Consider the following 20,739-nt stretch of genomic DNA (forward strand, 5'->3'; position numbering starts at 1 on the left):
AGAATGAATTCCTTCCATCAAAATTATTGAAACATAAAATGATAATAGAATTAAGTTGCATGGAGGAACTGACAATTTCTCTCTCTCTCATGTCATTTGCCATGTAAACACAAGTATTGTTCAGTAACTCTGCTGTTGTCTTCGTAAAGTTTACCTTTGTCATATCTTTCTTCCCTAAAAACACAAAGCATCATACTGTAGCTAATAGCCAGGCAGCAAATAGGTAAAACTGTTGGCAACGGTACTTTCTGCCCTTCATGACAACAGCATGTTGTAATGACTGTACGTACTGTGCATAAGTTAAAGCATTTACAAGTTAAAAACATTTTAGTTTAGTAAGGTATAAATACATAACCGTACATAAAAAAATAAAAATATAAATGAAAAGTATATTTACCTTTGGTAAATAAAAAGAAAACCATACAAGACGAGTGGAGGAGCAGTAACTATAACAAATTGTGGACGAACATACATATTTTAATTAAATCGGCTGACCATCTTCGGTGTCAGTCTTATCCGATATCTGGATTAATGGGGTCCAGTTTAACAAGGGTCAACTGTACTAACAAAGGATCTGTAAGAACAGATGCGCTAGCTGTTGCCAAAGGTTTGGCATCTGACACCAAACGTGTTGGAGAATACGGTATGGTGAGCATTCTGAGGAAGGCAAAGTCTGTCCATGTGGTGAACTCTTGGGCACTGTAGGGCACTCTGCTACTGGAGAGTTATGAAGTGCTAAACAGCTCTCAGACATACTAGAGACTTGGACACTACTGTTGCTATTGGGTGCTCATGAGAGGAAGAGGAACGTCTCGGAGCAGACGAATGCCTAGGTTCCTGCACAGGATGTTCCGAATAAAAATGCTGTGGGGAATCCCAGAAACTAAACGAAGGCTGCTGCAGTGGCTCTCTCAATCTCTTGCAAAGCACTGGTGGTGGGTAGACCAAGTCCAAATGGGGCATTTTCAATGACTGTCATTCATCACTAAAGCAACCCTGGCACCTCTTCTCAGGGTTGGAAGCTTCGGAACCCGAGGACAGCCTACTCACTCCTATTTGGATGCCTTTCCAATGGCCATTCTTAGTCATGACCTAGGACGTAGCAACAGGTCCAACTGAGGAGACAACTGTCTCCCAAGACCTCCCTTGGGCTTCCAGTATGGCTGCTCATAATGTAGGGGAGTATGCCAGTGACCTTTGCCTAGGAGTGTCAGCAGGACGAACAGCCACTGCCATTTCACTAACATTTTTACTCTTCTCTTTGTCCAAAAGGACTCGAACAAAATCACTAATTGAGTCACTGGATCTACAATTAACACCATCTTAATGCCGAAATTACATACAATTTTTTACTTCAGGCTGGCAAGGGAGTCAGGTTCAGATGTGGGGAAGCTGGGTAAGGGAAAAGGTTGAAAATTCAAAGGACTGGGAACAGGTGACACAGAGGGAGCAGGCATAGAGACAGTATGGATATGATCAATGGAAGGATTAGCAGAATTTTCTATAGTCTTGCAATCTATGTACTGTCTTAGTCTCGGCTCTAGTGGTCACCTTATGCTTCCCATCCCTGTCTAATTTTGCTAAATGGGAACCCAAAACTTTCCACTTCTTTGCATCCCATGCTGAACATTTGTAACAGGTTTGGTGAGTTGAACACTCTTGTCCCCTACACACTCTATACACAAAGTGTGAGAATCATACCTTTCTTTAGTAAGTCTAGTACTGCAGCCTTTGCTACAATACTACATATACTATGCTAGCAGCACTAGTGTCAGACATATTGAAAAATAAGTCACAATCAGTCTTAATCAGTATCAAAATTGAGTAAAAAAAATCCAAAACATAAAACAAATTTTCTTGATAAGAGAACCAGGCAAATATACAAAGCCATAGGCTACCAATGCTTCACCAAGTGTCGAAATTCCAAAATCTATGCTGATCACTCACAACTAAACTTCAGTATTGAGCCGGCAGAAAACAACCGAACTCCCTGCTGAAGTTGTTCCTCTCTTACCATGAAAGTGGGCGGGGTCTAGTTCACCTACACCAACACTAAATTTTCAAGATTTTCAAAATTTCCAAGCTGCCACCAAACAAAACTGTGAACAATGTAATTACTTGGTAAGTTACATACAGGCAGTCCCCGGTTATTGGCAGACTCGGTTAATGGCAATCTGGTTTTATGTGCTTGTCTAGCGCCATAAAATTGGCAATTTATGGTGCCATAACAAGTCGAGTTCTGGTTATCGGCGCCATAAGGGTTCTTATGGCGTGTCATAAGGGTGTTTATGGCGCAAACTGGTTATCACCACCATATGCCCAATTATGTCCCCATAAATCACTTTAGTTTTGGTTAATGGCAGTTTTCGCTTATTGGCACACCCCTGGGAACGCAACTCCCGCTGATAAACCGGGCGACTGCCCTGCAATAATAAAAAGAAGTAAGCTATACTAGTTAACACCAAAATAAAACTTAGTCTTCCCAGTCCTTAATTATCAATAAAACCAACACAACATATATATCTTCACAAATCAAAAACCCATGCATGTTAATAACCTGATGACGGTATGAAATATGGTGCGAAAGAGCAAACAAACCAGATCTAGTAACTGAATTTGAAAAGGAAAGGAAAAGAAATTTAGACTAGAAGAACTGGTTAAAAGTTTTTATTGAAAGTAACTTTAACACACCACAACTCTTCCGTTTTAAATTGCACAATCTCCATCGGAAGTTAAAACCTGCAGTTAAAATAAAAAAAATCCTCAACTCAAAACTCAGTTTTACATTTATTTGACACCATTAGAAGTATTTTTGTATCTCTCAGGCAGGTTTTTAATTCTTCATTACAAATAATAAAAAGGGCATTTTAGTAAAATTGTTTTAAAATACACAACTTTTCACAAGCCTTATTACTGGCACAAAGGTATGTTAAATCAAAATATATGAATAGTTTTTGAATAAAACAAACAAAATAAACTAGGACAACCTAAATTGCCTTTTAGTCATGGAAATAATTTAAGCAATCAGTGCCGCCACCCCTACGTTCCTACTCACTGATTTGATTTCTAAATCAACAGCATTTGCCAAATGTCATTTGTTTAAATCATTCACTTAGAGAATACAGCACGATGAAAATAATTAATGAAAAGTACTGGTGTTACTGTTGCATAAAACTATATTAGTTTCACTAATGCTGGTGTTACTCATGTGAATAACTTTAGTCTTTTATTTTAATAATTAGAAATGACAGTAGCTAGAAACCACTGAGTCACTCTTCTTGTAGTAGTTCTTATACTCTTCTGAATCCTATGGGCAACTTCCTCCAACTAGCAGCCTAATCCTAATTAATAATGAATCACCATTCTCTGAAGAACAGCACCATTCCCATGTTCCACAGAAATAAGGCAAGTGTAAAACTATGGTTTATATTTAGCTATACAGTAAGGTATGCATTTTCACAAAGGGAAACACTACTTCTTTAAAAGTCAAACATGCACATGCCTAATTTCTTTAAGTCAATTCAATTTGCTAACTACTAACCTTTGACTTTCTACAATTACCAAATTTCTTCTAAATTTTTCAAAGGTTTCATACCACAGTTTCTAAACGTAGAAGCCAGAATAACTGGTTCTTTTAAATCCTACAAAAAGAAATGGCAGTCTAAGCATGGAATATTAGGTACTTTTGGAACAAACTTACTACTATGAGTACCACATGATGTTACATACCAAACACTTTTACTTTACTTCTTAGGAATATCAGAAAGGCTGAGTCTAATAATAAAAAATACTTTAGCTTACTCAACTTAAAAATACTTTCATCATTCACCGGTGTAAGTGGTGAAATTAAAAAACAGGAAACAACTACAACACTGAACCTAAAGGTAGAAAACCTACACTAAGAATTCCAGAAACACGGTTGCAAGTTATTATTTTATGGAAGATCCCTCTTTCAAATTGCAGTACTGGAAGCTATCTCTACCCAAACCTATTTTCCAGATTTCACCACTTACTAAAAATAAAAAAAAAATGAATGACATCTGAAAGCAACTCAATAATATTTTTTTCTTTTATCAGGCAAAAGCCGGTCAACATGCATCAACACAATCTTACGTAGCATAAGCTGACAAAGAAAAACGAAAATAGAAGAGGACAAACAAGAAATGGAAATGAAGTGAGGAAGCTACAACAGAATTAAAGAAAGGGAAGAAAATACAGAAACATGAAAAGAAAGAATAAACTAGGGGAAACAGAAGCATGGAGAAAATGCAAGCATCACCATTCGATGGAAATAAACAGTTACTTAACAGAGAAATCCGTAGACTAACTGTCATAAAATAACTGGAGGATTTCTTTGTCCAATGGAAGCTGTGAAGGCTTCTGGGGAACACTTTATGAAACAGTAGCTACACACCCCAAAAGGAGTTACCACACACTACTTTATGTCTTTTACTTTTCATCTGGTTACTTTAGACTCCAGACTTAGCCACCTAACTCCTTGCACTCAACTGTGCTCCGACTGTCACCTCATATCAGAAAAATTTCTTTGGGTGAGTCCTGAGTTTTCAAATGTTACTCAGCTTACACCATCTGGTAATAAGAAAGACTAAAGGGTGGGTAATTTGAATAAATTATCTTTGAATATATCCCACCAAGAAGAAAAACAAAAGGAGCACTTTTAATATGACAGTACTGCAAGGTTTTAATAATTGGGATAGGAAATATCAAATATTTCACAATAAACAGTTAGCCATCTGAAGGATGCAATCTTGAACACCACCCTTGTCTTGATATTGAAAGTATCCTCTGCAAAATATGATGACGGTGATAAGGTGATTACGATTTTGTCAAACTTGGATAGGTAGGTAAACATAGAAACTGTACCTTAGAGCAGTGCTTAAACAAACAGAATGAACAAAGAAAGGATAATCTGAGACTGGCCGAGAAAGTCAGAAGATGGTTGGAAGAATACGATAAAAATGAAGAACTGAATCTTTGGCAAAAGTAGCTGACGAGTATTTAAACAGGAAAAGATTATTCAATTATGCAATGAGGAAAGAGTGAAAACAGAAAATGAGGAACCCTGCCAGAAATCCAGAAGGATGAGCAGATATTGTGCTTCCTATGCCACAAACACAAAGCTTGCTTAGGTTAAAAAAGAAAAGTTTGAAATAACATAGCTGATGAACACAGGGTTTGCTTAGCAGTGCCTTATGAAAAAAATATTTGAAAATTCTTGTTAATTCCTCAACAAGTAATAACAATAAATTTTTTGAAACACCCAACAGAAAAGATAGCAAAATATCTGTATGATAGCAATGGTACCCAACAGATCAATCTAGTTTCAATAAAGTCAGAATGGTAACCAGAGACAAAAAGTTGGATTCTAAGGCAATGAGAAAATCATCATAATACATTCTTCTGCATCAAATTTTCCCCTTTGCCAAGTCAGACACCTGCCTGAATCCCCATATGGTAAAAGACCTTATCTGTGTGATTACGGATACATCCACAACTCTAGGGAATGCTGGCTACACGTAATTGATGGGTCTGTGATGAAACAAATATGACTTTTGCTGAGCAATTGTTTGTTTGATTTTTTTTATACAGTAAACCCTATCTCCCAAGTTTCACTGATTTCTTGATGCAGTTGATTGCTGCAAAGTATGTGCTGACTGTATCTACTGTATCACACAGATAACAAATCATATACTTAATGACAGTCTACTCAAGGCAGTGTGTACATTAAGTTACCTGAAGTCTTACTGAGAACAGACAAAAGTGAAGTGCAGTCAATGGACTTCTTGTAACTGGACTGGTTTATTGTAGCAAACCATAGCAATGCATCATGTTTTAAATTACATCTAAATCACAATAATTACATGACAAGAAAGACGATATGAAAACAAATCTTTTTTATAGTGAAAAGTGATTGACCATGCCAGTATAATGCACACGGTGAGATAAGAATTCTTAAACAGGTAATCCCATCTTCATAATTATTTTGTTAAGGAGCTGCTTGGTACACATATAACCAACACCAATACACACTTATCAAAAACAACCAACACCAGTGCAAAAACATGACAGATGCCACACAAGTGGGAACACAAATGCAATCAACACCTGTGTGCAAATTTCAAATGTCATGTAAGTGGACACAAACAGAAAAACAGAAGAAAAAATTTCATTACCAAACATTTACCATCACCATGCTGACAGACAAAATTATAAACAAATGAAAACAAAGGGTCAAGTGAAAAGCACAAACACAGACATCTTTCAATGTTCAGACCATGAAAAATGAGTGTTGCAACTTGCCAATAACTTAAATATGCTATGTATTTTGGTTGTTATACATAACTCATTATGTATCTGGCTTTTTATAACAAAGTGGTGATTTCTTCTTGCATCCCTGACCAGACACAGTTTCAGTAAAATGAACGGGCTAGTTGTTTGCATTATCATCATCATAATCACAAAGTTGAACCAGAGTTGTCAGTTAAAATGTAACATTCTTAAGTTTCGCATGGCTTCCCAAAGGCTTAGTTCATAAGTGCATTAAATTCTGTTGAAATTTTTTACTTAATAGGTTACAGTTATTAAGATTTAATGACTGAATAAAATGAAATTGTTAAAGATTCAAACAAGTTTCATAAGGGACTTGCTTTCAGCAAGTGATACTTTAGTTGAAAACTGGATAATCGCAATTATTTGATTATAAGTTTTCTGCACTCTAGGAATGGACCATGTCATCAAATACTCAAATGTCAAACAAGTGCGACTGATATAGGGAAAAAATGACTTTACTAGGATACTACTCTCCTTGAAGTGAACACCCACAATCCAACATTTGGTTTGTTTTTAATTAGTAAATACAGTCAAACCCCCATATTTATGAGGTTTAGGGCCGCAAAGCCCCCTCATTACCAAAAATCCTTCATATATTGGAAAACCGCCCTCTAAAAATATTTATACAGTAGTCCTCCCAAGGGATGTGTACCAGACACACCCCCCCCCCCCCCCCACGAATATTTGGAGCTCCGATACTATTGTTTAAAATGGCCTATTTTGTTAGTTAAAACTCAAGAAAAACCCACTGAAAATTTGTATACCTGTTTTTTTTAATGGTTTTATCACGAAAAGTGCATTTTTTAATGGTTTTGTCACAAAAAGTGCATTTTATGATAAGACTTATAAAAAACTAGGAATTTGTGGATATTTCTTATAGAAAAATAAGGCGAATAAGTGAATTCCCACGAATAATGGGGGATGTTCCAGAGAGAAATCCGCAAGTGTGTGAGTCCGTGAATCCACAGAACACGAATACGAGAGGCCCACTGTACTATGTAACTGCCTATTTCAAGCCAATGAGCATTACGGAAAGCTGGTACCCTACTGTGTGACTGGCTCCTTCCAGCCAATAGCTATTGTCATGGAGAGAGAGAGAGAGAGAGAGAGAGAGAGAGAGAGAGAGAGAGAGAGAGAGAGAGAGAGAGAGAGAGACTGCATATTATGAGCAAGACAAGACAGCTGTCCATAAATCAAAAGCCTTTTTGCCCCTCTCTGGTCACAGTTCTCTTTGCAATGCAAAATTGAGAAAAAAAAAAAAAAAAGAAAAAAAAAAAAAAAAGTGAAGCATCGGAGCTTTAAGCCACTCACCATCTAGCAGCAACAAATCCTGTTCTGAGATTGGCTCATCTAATCCTTGCAACCAATAGTGTGTTGTGATACGAGCCAATAAGCAATTACCGTATATTTCGGCGTATAAGTTGACCGGAAGATAAGTCGACCCCCCAATTCTGAGTAAATTTTTATGATTTTAACTAATATCGGGTATATTAGTCGACCTATAAAAATGTGAGCAGCAGGGTAAAACGTATCATATAAAATAACCTGAATGTTATTACGGTACATATGTTGCTCTACTTACCATAAGAAATACAGGTAATATACTCGGTATATTAACAAATCTGTGTAATATATAAAAGATGAATACCGGCAAATATGATTAGAAATGACGAAACGGAAGATACGTTACTCGAGTGTAATGTAAACAAACAAAGCGCTAACTAACGCTGCATAACAGCTTACGTTTATATGTATGTACAAACTGCCACTCAAGTTAATGTTTTGATTAAGTTGTTAAAACGACGTGCCGGTATTTTATAATTATGTTGGAATATTCCTTGACCATTGGTTCATCTATGGCATAAAACAGGCTCTTCTGAGGGAAAACGAACCTGCAGTTGATTCACCAGATTCAAACTGGGATCCTTATGATGAAACCATGAATGATAATTTGTTTGATGAATTGTTTAATTCAAATGACGATGACTCAAGTAATTTTGAAGGATTTTAAATACATATTTACTATTAAATACAAATTTTTTTTATTTTATTTAAAGTGATAAATAAAGATTTCATACCATAAATGTTTTTGAATAATACCCCGGTAAATACAAAACTGTCAGAGTGAACGCATCCTTCTCAATTACTGTACTACAAATGGCTACGCAATGTTTACACTTGCTGTTCGATTGGGGTTTCTTCAAGTTACTTTGATTTTTTTCATTTTATTTAAGGTAATGGATGTTCTAATGTAATATTGTTGTCGTATTACAGTGTGAAATGTTTTTAATACTGGTATTTACATACATAGTTACCTCAACAAGGCTGTCATTGTTATTAGCCAACTGTAAAGCCTGGATTCCTGTACCGATATGCCAAAATAATAAAGATTCACTTTTTGTTACCGTTAGATAAGTCGACCCCCTTATTTTGGCATGATTTTTTTGGGCTAAAGGGTCGACTTATAGGCCGAAATATACGGTAGGTACATATTCTTTATTTACACCCCACTGTGTGATTTGCTACTTCTAACCATCCCAACCAGTAACAGAGAGAGAGAGAGAGAGAGAGAGGGAGAGAGAGAAATACACTATTGACAATATATACAAAGCATCAAGCTACAGTAGCGTGTCATCAGTGACAAGCTCATAGGTGTAAAGTTTGTGAACGATGAGAGTATGGCATATCATCTCAGCATATGCCCCTCAACAAGGGTGTCATAAACAAGGTGTCATAAAGAGGAGGAGGAATTCAGAGGGAGATTAGAAGAATATATCGAAAGAGTTCCAAGAAGTGAACTACTTGTGTTATCTGGGGACATGAATGCCCATGTTGGTGAGAGTTCTGACGGAGGAAGAGGTTTTGGAAGGAGAAACCAGGTGGGTGAAAGATTATTGGAATTAGCAGAAGCTATGAATCTGGTAGTCTTGAATACACAGTTTGAGAAAAAGAGAAGTCATCTGGTAACATACAAAAGTGGACAAAATGAGGCACAAACTGATTATGTTTTGATTAGGAAGAAAGACAAGGAAATCATTATGGATTGTAAGGTTATTCCAAATGAATCTGTTGTAGCTCAGCATAAACTGGTAGTGGCAGCTTTTAGGTTGAAAACAATAATGAAAAGAAAAGCCTGGACCAGGAATAGGAGGATTAAAACTTGGAAGCTGAATGGGGAGAATGCAAGAGAGTTCAGAAGTAAAGTGGAAAGAGCCAGAGGAGAGAGATTTGTAATTGAAATGTCAGAATCACCGGAAAAATATGGGATGATATGAAAGAGATTGTGGTACCAGCAGCAGCAGAGGTGTATGGGAGGACAACTGGTAATCAGCAATAGGAAAAAGAAACATGGTGGTGGAATCATGAGGTTCAAACAGAAAAGAGTATAGTCAGAAGAGGGTGGGAAGAAGATAACTACCAAACAAGAGAGGAATATAGATGGACAAAGAGGGAAACAAAGAGAGTGGTAGCAACTGCAAAGGGAGAAGCCAGGAAAGAATGGTATGAGATATGGGAACACCTGAGGGAGAAAAGAATCTACAGGATTGCAGAAGTGAGAAAAGACAGGCAGGATGTAGTAGAGGTAGGAATTATTAAAGATGAAAATGGAAATACCTTAACTAAGGACGAGGAAGTCAAGAGTAGATGGAAAGCCTACTTTTCACGATTATTACGCAATGAGAATGAGTGTGAAGAACTGGAAAATGTTCCTCCAGTATAAGGACCAACAGCAAACATCAGGAAAAATAAATAAAGCTGAATGAAAGTCAGAGGTAACAATAGCAATGATTAAAGCACTGGGAAATCTAGGCAAAGAGTAGGTGCACACACTATTGGAAAAGATCTGGGGTGTAGAGGAACTGCCAAAGGACTGGAACAATAGTTGGATGATTAAAATGTACAAACAAAAAGGAGATGCGTTAAACTGTGAGAACTTCACAGGAACAAAGCTTTTGGAGCATGTACTCAAGAAGATACTAGAGAGAATAGTAGAAGGAAGGTTGAGAGAATTGACAGATATACATGAGCAGCAGTTTGGGTTTATGAAAGAAAAGAGCACAGTGGATACTATTTCTATAGTAAAGTCCGAAAGAAGTATCTAGAAGGAAACAGGAAAGTTTACATGTGTTTTGTGGATCCTGAAAAGGTATATGACCGCGTATCATGAAGAGTAGTCTATTGGTATTTGAGAAAGAGAGAAGTATACCAGAGAAGTTGGTAAGGTTAGTGAAAATGATGTATAAAGGGGTAAGAACCTGTACAGACAAAATATGGGGAGACTGAGGCATTCCCTGTGGAGTTGGTTCCATCAGGGATCAGCTCTGAGTCCATTCTTGTTCTTCATCGTTACAGACACACTGACATCAGAATTAAGGAATAACAAAGAACATTGGAACTGATGTTTCCTGATGATTTATTCTTTATAGCAGACACAGAAAAAGAACCAAAGAAAGATTTTTAGCATGGAAATGAGCCCTAGAAAGGAAGGGATTGAAAGTAGACATTGTCTTTGGAAAGACATAGTTAATGATTAAGTAGTAGAGAAGGACATGAAGAAGTAAACATTCAAGTGGAAGATGGTACAGTGCTAAAGCAGAGCATTGAGTTTAATTATTTGTGATCAATAATAACAGAGGAGGGAGGTACTGAAAGCAGTGAGAGAGTGAAAAAAGCATGGTGAAAATGGAGAGAAGTAACTGGAGTTGTTTTAGACAAGATAATGCCATTAAATCTCAAAATGGAGATTTATAAGACAGTTATCAGACCTGTACTGCTATATGGGGACAGAAACTTGGGGACTGAAGAGGAATGAGGAGGGACTGTTGGAAAGAACCAGATGAGGATGGCGAGATGGATTGCAGGAATATCACTACTGGAAAGGAGGGAGAGTCAAGATATAAGAAGAATGTATGGTATATGTAATGTTAAGAAAAAGGCTAGAGAAACTCATCTGAAATACTATGGCCATGTAGTAAGAAGAGAGGAGGTGAAACCAATCAAGAGAGCTAACAACATGCCAGTGTGCAGGGGAGGAGCCTGGGCGGTCAGCGGATCAGATAGATGGATGTGGTGAGGAGGGATATGGGTGAGGTGGGACTGGGGGAAGAAGATGCAAGGAATTGATGGAAAAAGTTGACTTGAGCGGCCGAACCTGGTATACAATGGGATTAATAAGATCGAATGAAGAAAGTCTTTTATGATAAAAAATGTATTTAGTCGTGGAAATTAAATAAAAATATAGTAATTAGTGAATACCACTCTGAGAAAAAATCTGCGAAGCAAGTTCTTCGTTGGATGAGTGAGTTGCATACTTGCCTATCAATCTGGTAGCCAGAGTTTGCTCCCTGCCACCACCCATGCTGAACCATATAGATTTATTTCTGGTGATTAGAAATTCATATCTCGATATAATGTAGTTCGGATCCCACAATAAGCTGTGGGTCCCGTTGCTAAGTAACTATACTGTAATTAGTTCATAGCCACAGAAATAAAAATCTAATCCTTCGGGCCAGCCCTAAGAGAGCTGTTAATCAGCTCGGTGGTCTGTTTAAACTAAGATAGTATATTCAATTTTTAACCAAAGTTAATTTTCCCATAATATATTTGGTGATAAGTTTCACAGAAAACACAACAAAGCATTGAATCAGAGATTGCTGAACCGGGATCTAGCGGGGATCCATTGTAGTATTTAAATTAAATTTTTCCCAAATATGATGTATTTTACAGACAGCAAATGATATCTCACAAGAAGATACAGTGAAGCCTTGGATTTCGTATGAAATTCATTCCAGAAAGCCTAATGAAGTCTGAATCATACAAAAACTGAAGCGATAATTCCCGAAAGAAGGTAAATCCAATCACGTAATCCTTTCCAGACACCAAAATATATTTTAAAAATATATATTTTAGAGAGAATATATAGTTTTACATACAGAAAACAATGAGAAATAAATATAAAGGACTAATGTAATGGAAAAATGATATTGTTATGATACAATAAAGTTTCATACATACTTACCTGGCAGATATATACATAGCTAAGACTCCGTCGTCCCCGACAGAAATTCAAATTTCGCGGCACACGCTGCAGGTAGGTCAGGTGATCTACCGTCCTGCCCTGGGTGGCAGGATTAGGAACCATTCCTGTTTTCTATCATATTTTTTCTCTTGCCACCTGTCTCCTTGCGGGGAGGCTGGGTGGGCCCTAATCGTATATATCTGCCAGGTAAGTATGTATGAAACTTTATTGTATCATAACAATATCATTTTCATACAATCAACTTACCTGTCAGATATATACATAGCTGATTGGCACCCTTCGGTGGAGGGTAAGAGACAGCTACTATATGGAATAGACAGGTAAACAACATATGTTGTAGGTATAATTAAAACCTTGGTTCCTACCTGATAGGTGGTAGACTTCGTGGGTGTTTGCCCAGTAGTCTGCATCACCTCAAGAAACTTTAGCGAGATATGTGATCTATGGCCAAGAGTTCTTGTGGGTCTGCCGAAGGGGTCTTATCCACTTACTCGGCAGAGCCTGAAAGGACTTTGTCAATGGGTGCTGATCCACTTATATGACAATACACCTTATGAAGGAGCGCAACACCGATCCCGATCACCTGATCCTAACACGAGGGTTCGCGCTCAAATTGGAAAGAGTTATCCCCACACTCCTTTCAAAAACCCCAATAATTTCACTAAGTTTAAAAAACTTTAACTCAAAGTTAAGGATCAGTGTCGGCTCCTTATCCCACGTTAAACTGCTAATCCGCAGAAACGTATAAATAAACCAAAAGAGAAGGATCTCTCGTAGGTTAACTTGACATCCTTTGTGTAATGAGAAGTCAACACAGAGTTGCCTCTACCGTACAACACAGCTAATATGTCTTATATGACATATTGTTATGTAAAGAACAAGAATTTGCAAAAGCGCGCACTTCCTGCGCTTTTAATTCTCAGCTGTTTGAAGGAATCGAGTCACTAATGAAGTGCTTAGGAGATCTCCATGTTTCAAAGAAGACCAGGGCTTTCTTGAAATGGATCTCACCCGACTGAAGCCTGAAGCCTGGCAGGAACCTCGCGCCTGGCTGGTGCTTCGCTCTTGGTTGGCGCCTAGCGCTTGTCTGGTACCTTTCGCTTGACTGGCGCCTCGCATCTGGATGACGCTTCGCGTCTTAGCTGGAGATTCGCGCCTAGAGCCTGGCTGGCTGCTGTCGCCTGGCTGGCTGCTCGCTGGCTGGCGCTTTGTCCTGCCTGGCGCCTCGCCCTGCCTGGAGCTTCGCGCCTGGCTGGCGTCTAGCTCCTGGTTGGAGTGGCGCCTTGCGCCTGCCTGGAGCTTCGCGGCTGGCTGGCACCTCGCGCCTGGCTGGCGTCTCGCACCAGGTTGGCGCTTTGTGCCTGCCTGGCGCCTCGCGCCTGGCTGGTGTCTCGCGCCAGGTTGGCGCTTTGTGCCTGCCTGGCGCCTTGCGCCTGCCTGGAGCTTCGCGCCTGGCTGGCGTCTCGCGCCCGGTTGGAGTGGCGCCTTGCACCTGCCTGGAGCTTCGCCGCTGGCTGGTACCTCGCGCCTGCCTGGCGCCTCGCGCCTGGGTGGCTCCTCGCGCCTGGGTGGCTCCTCCCCACTTGCCGGAGCTTCGAGCTTGGTAGAGTCTCGAGGATGTCTGGCAATGTCCACATCGGACACTCTGATCTGTCCTATATGTTCGCATCTAGCGCATCTGTGTCAGGTTGTAGGCCCGGTCTTTCTCCTCATCAGACAATGACAGTGTTCTTGGGGCTGTCTACAGGTTTCTTCTTCCTTACTGACTGTGTCAGAAGGTTTTGAGTCGCCTTCTCAGTTAATGAACGAGAAAACTTCCAATACATGAAAGAGTCCCTTGAGGAGATGGTCCAGTTCTGAAATGCCCCAAGTTATACGGGCAGAGTTCAAACCTTGTCTACGTGAAGCGTCAACTAAGGTCGAAAAGTCCGCTTCTGACGTAGACGGAAGAGAAATACCCATATTCTCTCCCGTCTGATATCAAATGCCTCTTTTACCAGCTAGTCTCGCTGGAGGCATGCAGAAGACCGTTCTAACTAACTCCTTCTTCAACTTCATCCAAGAGTCTAAAGACTGAAGAGCCCTCTTCATCGAAATGGCGGGCTTCATTCTAAGAAAAAACGAAGATTTCTTCGTCTTTGCACTCGAGAAAAGAGAGCGCGGAGAAGGAGGAGAGACAGGAGTCAAGTCGTCTCCATACTCCTCTAGAAGCAAGGCTGTCAAAACATTATAGTTCGACAGTCCTTCTCTTCCTTGATACTCCTCCTCCGAGTTTACTTCTAACTCGGGGTCTAGATGAGTCTCCGCTTGCTAATTCAGAAGTACGCTTTCCTCTGGAGGAGACAAACTCCTAATAGGAGAGGGGCTAAGGGAATGATATTCCTTCCTCTTCCCCGCTTTAATAGTCCTGGAAGGCGCCAACAGCCCAGGCTTCTCTCCATAAATGGATGACGCTTCCCGCTTGGATGACGCTTGTAGTCAGCCAAGCGTCCTGGCTGACGCCTCCCGTTTGTGTGGCTGCTGACGTCTGATGACGCCTCGCGCCTGGAAGACGCTTCGCTCTCAAAAGGAAACGTCCTAACTGGCGCCAAAATTTTGGTTGGAGCCTCGCGTCTAAAAGCAGCTTTAAATGACTATTCATGTCTTGACGACGTCTCACGTCTCTCTGGCGTTACGTGTCTTCCGTAAGATTCTCCCGATCTCGCTCTCGAAACCGAAGCTCTGCGATATGTTGGAAGCTTCACGTCTGCATGACGCCTCTCGCTTCGCAGGGGAGAGAGGACGAGACTTCTTGATTGGAAGCGCAACGTCCTTCCTACGAGGCGCTAACACTCCCACCAAAGAGGCCAATTGCTCTTGTACTGGCAAGATAATCTTCCTTGAAGCTTTTCCCACGTCATCTTCAATCGGGGGAGAAGTAGGAAAAGGAAGCAGTCTATAGGAAGCCTGTTCGTCTTCTCACAACTCTTTCCAATAAATGTTAAACTTGTTAACAGTTATTATCGTCGATCGAGAAAGATCTCTTTGTTAACGCGAATAGGAGCGAAAAAAGAGATTCTCGATGCTCTATGCGATATGAGAGTGTCGTGGAAATGGCCTAAGTGATTAAATGGGTAACGAAATCAGGAACGAATCTTGCCGTTACCGAGCTTGGTGTCCGAGAGTCTACTGGACTCCTAGGTTAATAACTCGCTAAAACGAGAAAATCTTGGATGGTGCTCTTGGCTCACTGCGCCAGGCTGGCGCTTCTGGCGCAAATTTTTGCGCCAGCTGGCTTTCTGGAGCATTGCGCCAGGTTGGTACTTCTGGCGCGTTGCGCCAGACTGGCGCTTTCTTCTAATTCTTTTTATGTTATGTGCCAGAACACCTGTGCCTTTATGGTACCCGACATCCTTTCACATGTTAATTCCGTTCTTAGTAGGAAAAAACTTTATATACGTAGTATAGTCCATTCAGGGAAACAAGTTCTGCCCCAAAGAGAATGTTTCCCATCCGACTCATCCATCTTCTTCTGAGCAGGTACTCTAATAAGCTATGCTTTCGTAAGCCTGAGAGCATTACATAATATAATGTTCTGCTGCGATAGAAATGATATTGTTATAATACAATAAAGTTTCATACATACTTACCTGGCAGATATATACATAGCTGGGACGACGGAGTCTTAGCTATGTATATATCTGACAGGTAAGTTGATTGTATGAAATCCTTTAATAATGTTACCTACGGTAAACCGCATTGAAAGGTTGTACTATCTCTCTTATTGAAAGCTTCTTAGCAAAAGGCATACAATATTTATTTATGTTAGCTTAACTATCCCCTCAATCCGAGGTTAAGACCGCGATTGTAGGGGAGAGATACGGAAAGTTATTCCATCCCGCAGGAGAGAGAGATTCGCCCGACCGCTCATGACTGACACCTACATGGTACTGACAGTAAGTCAGTAACTGGCATAGGCGTACTGCGTTGGTCTCAGGCTCTCAGCGAAAGCAGTCCCCGCTTACTCTTCCAGAGTTGCCAGCTACTCCAATTAATAAAGGAATTTAATAAAATTATTATCGAACTTCAGGAAGTTCTTATTAAAAGCATAATTTAAAGGCGAAACAAAGACTTCGATAAATCTAGAAGCTAAGTAGGTGTAGTCTTAACAATCCCTTTAAGCGTAGTCCTTCCTAGGAGAGACGTAGAAGGATACTTGTAATTGAGTTGCACAGAAAAGAAGTAACTACGGTATGTGTTTATGAATTGACCGTATCGTATTCTCATACAGCAGAAACTCTACTACCTTCTACTATCTTCGTTCTTTTCGTTAATAGAACGATAGAAAGAGTATATATATATATATATCCTTAAGGAACGAAGTTAATCAAGGAACTCTTTATATCTTCGTGATTTCTTCATAAATCGCGGAAGAGACAGAATTCCTGTTCATCACTAGGGTTTACGGAAGGAAGTAGATATTTTCTATCCGCCATCATACCCAAACATCGATGAGATCTTATTAAGAAAAACTCCCAAAGCTCTTGCCTCCTCAAAACGAGGGAAGAGCATGGATGAAGGAGAGAGTCCGCATTGAGAGGAACTGCCTAACAAAGAAGTCTTCTGAATAATGAAAAGGGGCTTCTCTTAGTATCAGAATCCTTCTGACAAAAGCAACGGCCGCCTGTGCGACATCTTGCACATTTGCCAGGGGAAAGTTGTTCAAGTTAAAAATTCAAAGAGGAGTCTCGCGACTGACCTCTCTCTCTAATGAAGATTTTTGAAATCTTCTGACGCCTGGCGTCTGGATCCTTGCGCCTAGCGTCTGGATAGTTCCGCGCGCCTGGAATGTTCCGCACGCTAGACAGGAGACTCGCTCCTGGAACGTTCCGCTTGCGTGGAAGGTCCCGTGCGCCTAATAGATCCGAGCGCCTCTAGTCTTGTTATACGAGCCTCTTGCCAGAAAACGTTCAATGGAAGCATCCTTCTGATTGCCATTCTACTATAAGGCTCCTTAGTTAAGCCGTCTGTTTTCTCTTTGAAGGCGCCTTGCGCCAAGAAAAAGTTCTGGAACGCGGCTCGCACTCAGTTGCTGGAACGCGGCTCGCGTTTATCTGTATGAACGAGGCTCGCGCTAGTCTGTTGGAACGCGGCTCGCTGCTGGCTGTTGGAACGTGGCTCGCGCTAGCTTGCTGGCTGGCTCTCAGCCTCTCGCTTAGTGAGTCAGTGTTCTCTTATTCAGAGAACGAGCCAGATCGTCCGAACTTCTAACATGTACATTCTTCGTCTTTTCGGATGTAAGATGAAGAAACGGAAGAACAGACGCACTTTTTAAAGGCTGCCTTTGCAATGGCTATCCCTGGCAGTCTGGGACGTTTTACAGATCCTGCCGAGGGAACGCCCGATCGGTGGGGATTCTCCATAACCTCCGTAAGGCTTTCGACTTTCCTTCTCCTCTGGGCTTGTGAGTTTGGAAGAGGTCTAGGCCTGAGAGCGAGACAGAGCCGATCGAACGTACCCTCTACTAATTAGGACGCCTTTCCAATGGCGAACTTGGCAGTCTGGGACGTTCTACAGATCCTGCCGAGGGGACGCCTGATCGGTGGGGATTCTCTATAACCTCCGTAAGGCTTTCGACTTTCCTTCTCCTCTGGGTATAGTGAGCTTGGAAGAGGTCTAGGCCTGGGAGCGAAACAGAGCCGAACAGAACGCACCCTCCACTGCACTAACAGTAAAATCACTTCTTACCTTTCAATAGCTCGTATTTTGAGCTACATTCCTTTGTCTTCAAATTGCAATATGAATTTGAAGATTCTGTGAAGTAAGAAGGAGATGAGGATACCACACTACTAGTAATGTTAATGCTCTAACTGCTCGTTAGTACGAGAGCTATATAAACTTCTAAAGGAAGCGTAACTATTCTTTCCTTACATCGTCAAGAAGGAAGTTAGCTCAATCAATTCTAACATTTATTACACGTTAATATGAATAAATATTAAAATTTTCCTTCTTGCAAACTATGTGATTGTCTACCGAAAAGTTCGGTAGTTACACGTAAACAATTCTTCGAAATTTTCGAAGCCAAAGTTATCAAAACAAATTAATATGCGTATGCCGAACCAAAGATCCAGTACTTCCCTGCAAAAGATAGCCCAGAAGATCGATGGCGATGAAATCCAAAAATCAAGTCAGGAGGAACTGCAAACGTTGTTTACATTCCAAGCGACAGAAAAAATATGATAGAAAACAGGAATGGTTCCTAATCCTGCCACCCAGGGCAGGACGGTAGATCACCTGACCTACCTGCAGCGTGTGCCGCGAAATTTGAATTTCTGTCGGGGACGACGGAGTCTTAGCTATGTATATATCTGACAGGTAAGTTGATTGTATGAAAATGGACATTTAACATCACTTTTACCTTTATTGAAGACTCTTGTTAGCATATGGAAGACAGAGAGGAGGGGAGGAGGAGGAAGAGGAGGATGAAAGGTTATTGTTTGGAAGGGGAATCCCCCCTCCATAAGCCTCCATAAGGAATTCAGATATTAAGACCCCCGTCTGGGGTTACTTTCTCTCTTCCTTTTTTTACTTGCACTAGGACCAGCTTGAGAGTCACTGGACCTCAGTTGCAGAAGATATCTTTTCAGATGCATCTTCGGAAAATTCTCTCACTCTCTCTCGTAGTTAGAACCCTCAGAAAACTTTTGGACTTGCTACGAGTCCTTTCTTGAATTCAATCGTGTTTCTCATCTTCTAGATTGAAGGGCTGGCACTTGGAACTTTCTTAAGCCCTATGGTGGCTTATATAGCAGTTGTACTCAATCAAAAAAGAACAAAAAAGGATTATATAACAAAATCTTATGGAAGAATTTGCAGGGTAATGCTCACTCAAAGAGAAATAAAGCCAGACTGGCCAAGTCATGTGGTGATGCACTGGGACTTAGGACAGTGCATTTCCAGCTGTAAAAAATCCAAGGGGTGGGATGTACTAAACTGGGACAAATTTTTTATAAACAAATCAACGAAAACCGAATCGTAAAAAAACTAAAGCATACGAAAACTGTTTGACTGTACGTACACTGAACCCTGTATTCAAAGGAAATGCATTCCAGACCAATCCAAGAAGAGCTAAAATTTGTGAATAGTTAAAACCCATTTAAAAATGCTTACAACTGACTATTTTGACAGTTCAAGCACAAGAAAAACCCTCTAAAAATGCTTATACCTGAATATTTTAATAGTTTTATCACAAAGTGCTTTTAGCCATGAAATTGATAAGAAAATACTTCATTTAAAGAATATTTCTCAGTGAAAAATACCACAAATAGGCAAATTTTCCACAAATAATGGGTAGATATGTTCTATAGAGAAACCAGCGAATAGCTGAGTCCGCAAATCTTGAGAATGGGATATGGAGGGGTTCACTGTACAAATGTTCTATCTGGTAATTGTAGCTACAGCTTTAGCTGCTATACCAATACAGGCAGTTCCTCAGTTACGACAGTCTTGACTTAAGTCAATCTGATCTTACAATGCTTTTCAAAAATATTTTTAAAAAATTTGTCTCCAACTTTAGGCAAAAATCTGAAGTTAAGGAGGTCCCAAAGTTATGGTGACGTTAGGGTGGGAACTAGTTTCTGAGCTCCTTCATGTAAATAAGTAAGACCCGCCATCCTAGCAGTGAGCAAGCCAACCACAGGATTAAAGGTAAGGCTTTCATAACTTGTTTTTCTCATTTTTATAAATTTCTTAAAGTTAAGATCCGATTTAAGTTGCTACCTCAAAACAGATCTCTGTTGTAACTTGGGACTGCCTGTATTTTCATTTCCTTTGATGTGTGGATGAGAAGGGATCCAATGTGTTTTAAGACATACCTACTTTATGAACCCAGAAAGTACCACCACAGAACTGGATGGCAGAATTGCTAGTAGAAATAATACGTATATGTTTAGCACATACAAAACAGTAGGCATTACTGGTAACTGTCTAATGGGCTACAAAAGTAACAGTATCTCTTTTACAAGCAGGAAGGAATTGTGACCACTTGTAAATAAATAGTCTAAATTATCCTAAGAGCAATTTTTCCACAGTCAGAACAAGACCCAGTAAGATCTGGGATGCACTGCAAACTCCAAAACTACAAAGAGATTGCACATGAGTATCCAGTACTTGAAATTGATCCCAAGAGCTTACCAAGATATCAATATTGTGTCAAATCTTTCATTCGACCAATGAAGCTTAATAAAAGCATCTTTCAAGATTATTTCATCTCACTTCAGAAAACTGAAAAATACACCCATTTCAACTTCTGAACTTCTAGACTTTTATCTTTCACAAGGGAATTTTCAGTTTCATTAGGGAGGAGCCTA

General features: G+C 40.0%; 1 protein-coding gene across 3 annotated transcripts in view; it reads right to left on the reverse strand.

Moving 5' to 3' along the window:
* LOC135205535 (sugar transporter SWEET1-like) overlaps positions 1–20,739 on the reverse strand; it is a 92,537-nt gene that overhangs the window by 33,643 nt on the left and 38,155 nt on the right. Inside the window, exon 6 of one of the 3 annotated variants that reach the window (XM_064236289.1) lies at positions 3,589–3,641. The exons of the other annotated variants lie outside the window; for them this stretch is intronic. Within the exon in view, the coding sequence (XP_064092359.1) occupies positions 3,604–3,641 (38 nt within the window). The 3' untranslated portion in view covers positions 3,589–3,603. Of the gene's footprint in view, positions 1–3,588; positions 3,642–20,739 lie in introns of those variants that run through there. 3 annotated transcript variants of the gene reach the window in all.

Source organism: Macrobrachium nipponense, chromosome 24, assembly GCF_015104395.2.
Source record: "Macrobrachium nipponense isolate FS-2020 chromosome 24, ASM1510439v2, whole genome shotgun sequence".
Taxonomy (NCBI): domain Eukaryota; kingdom Metazoa; phylum Arthropoda; class Malacostraca; order Decapoda; family Palaemonidae; genus Macrobrachium; species Macrobrachium nipponense.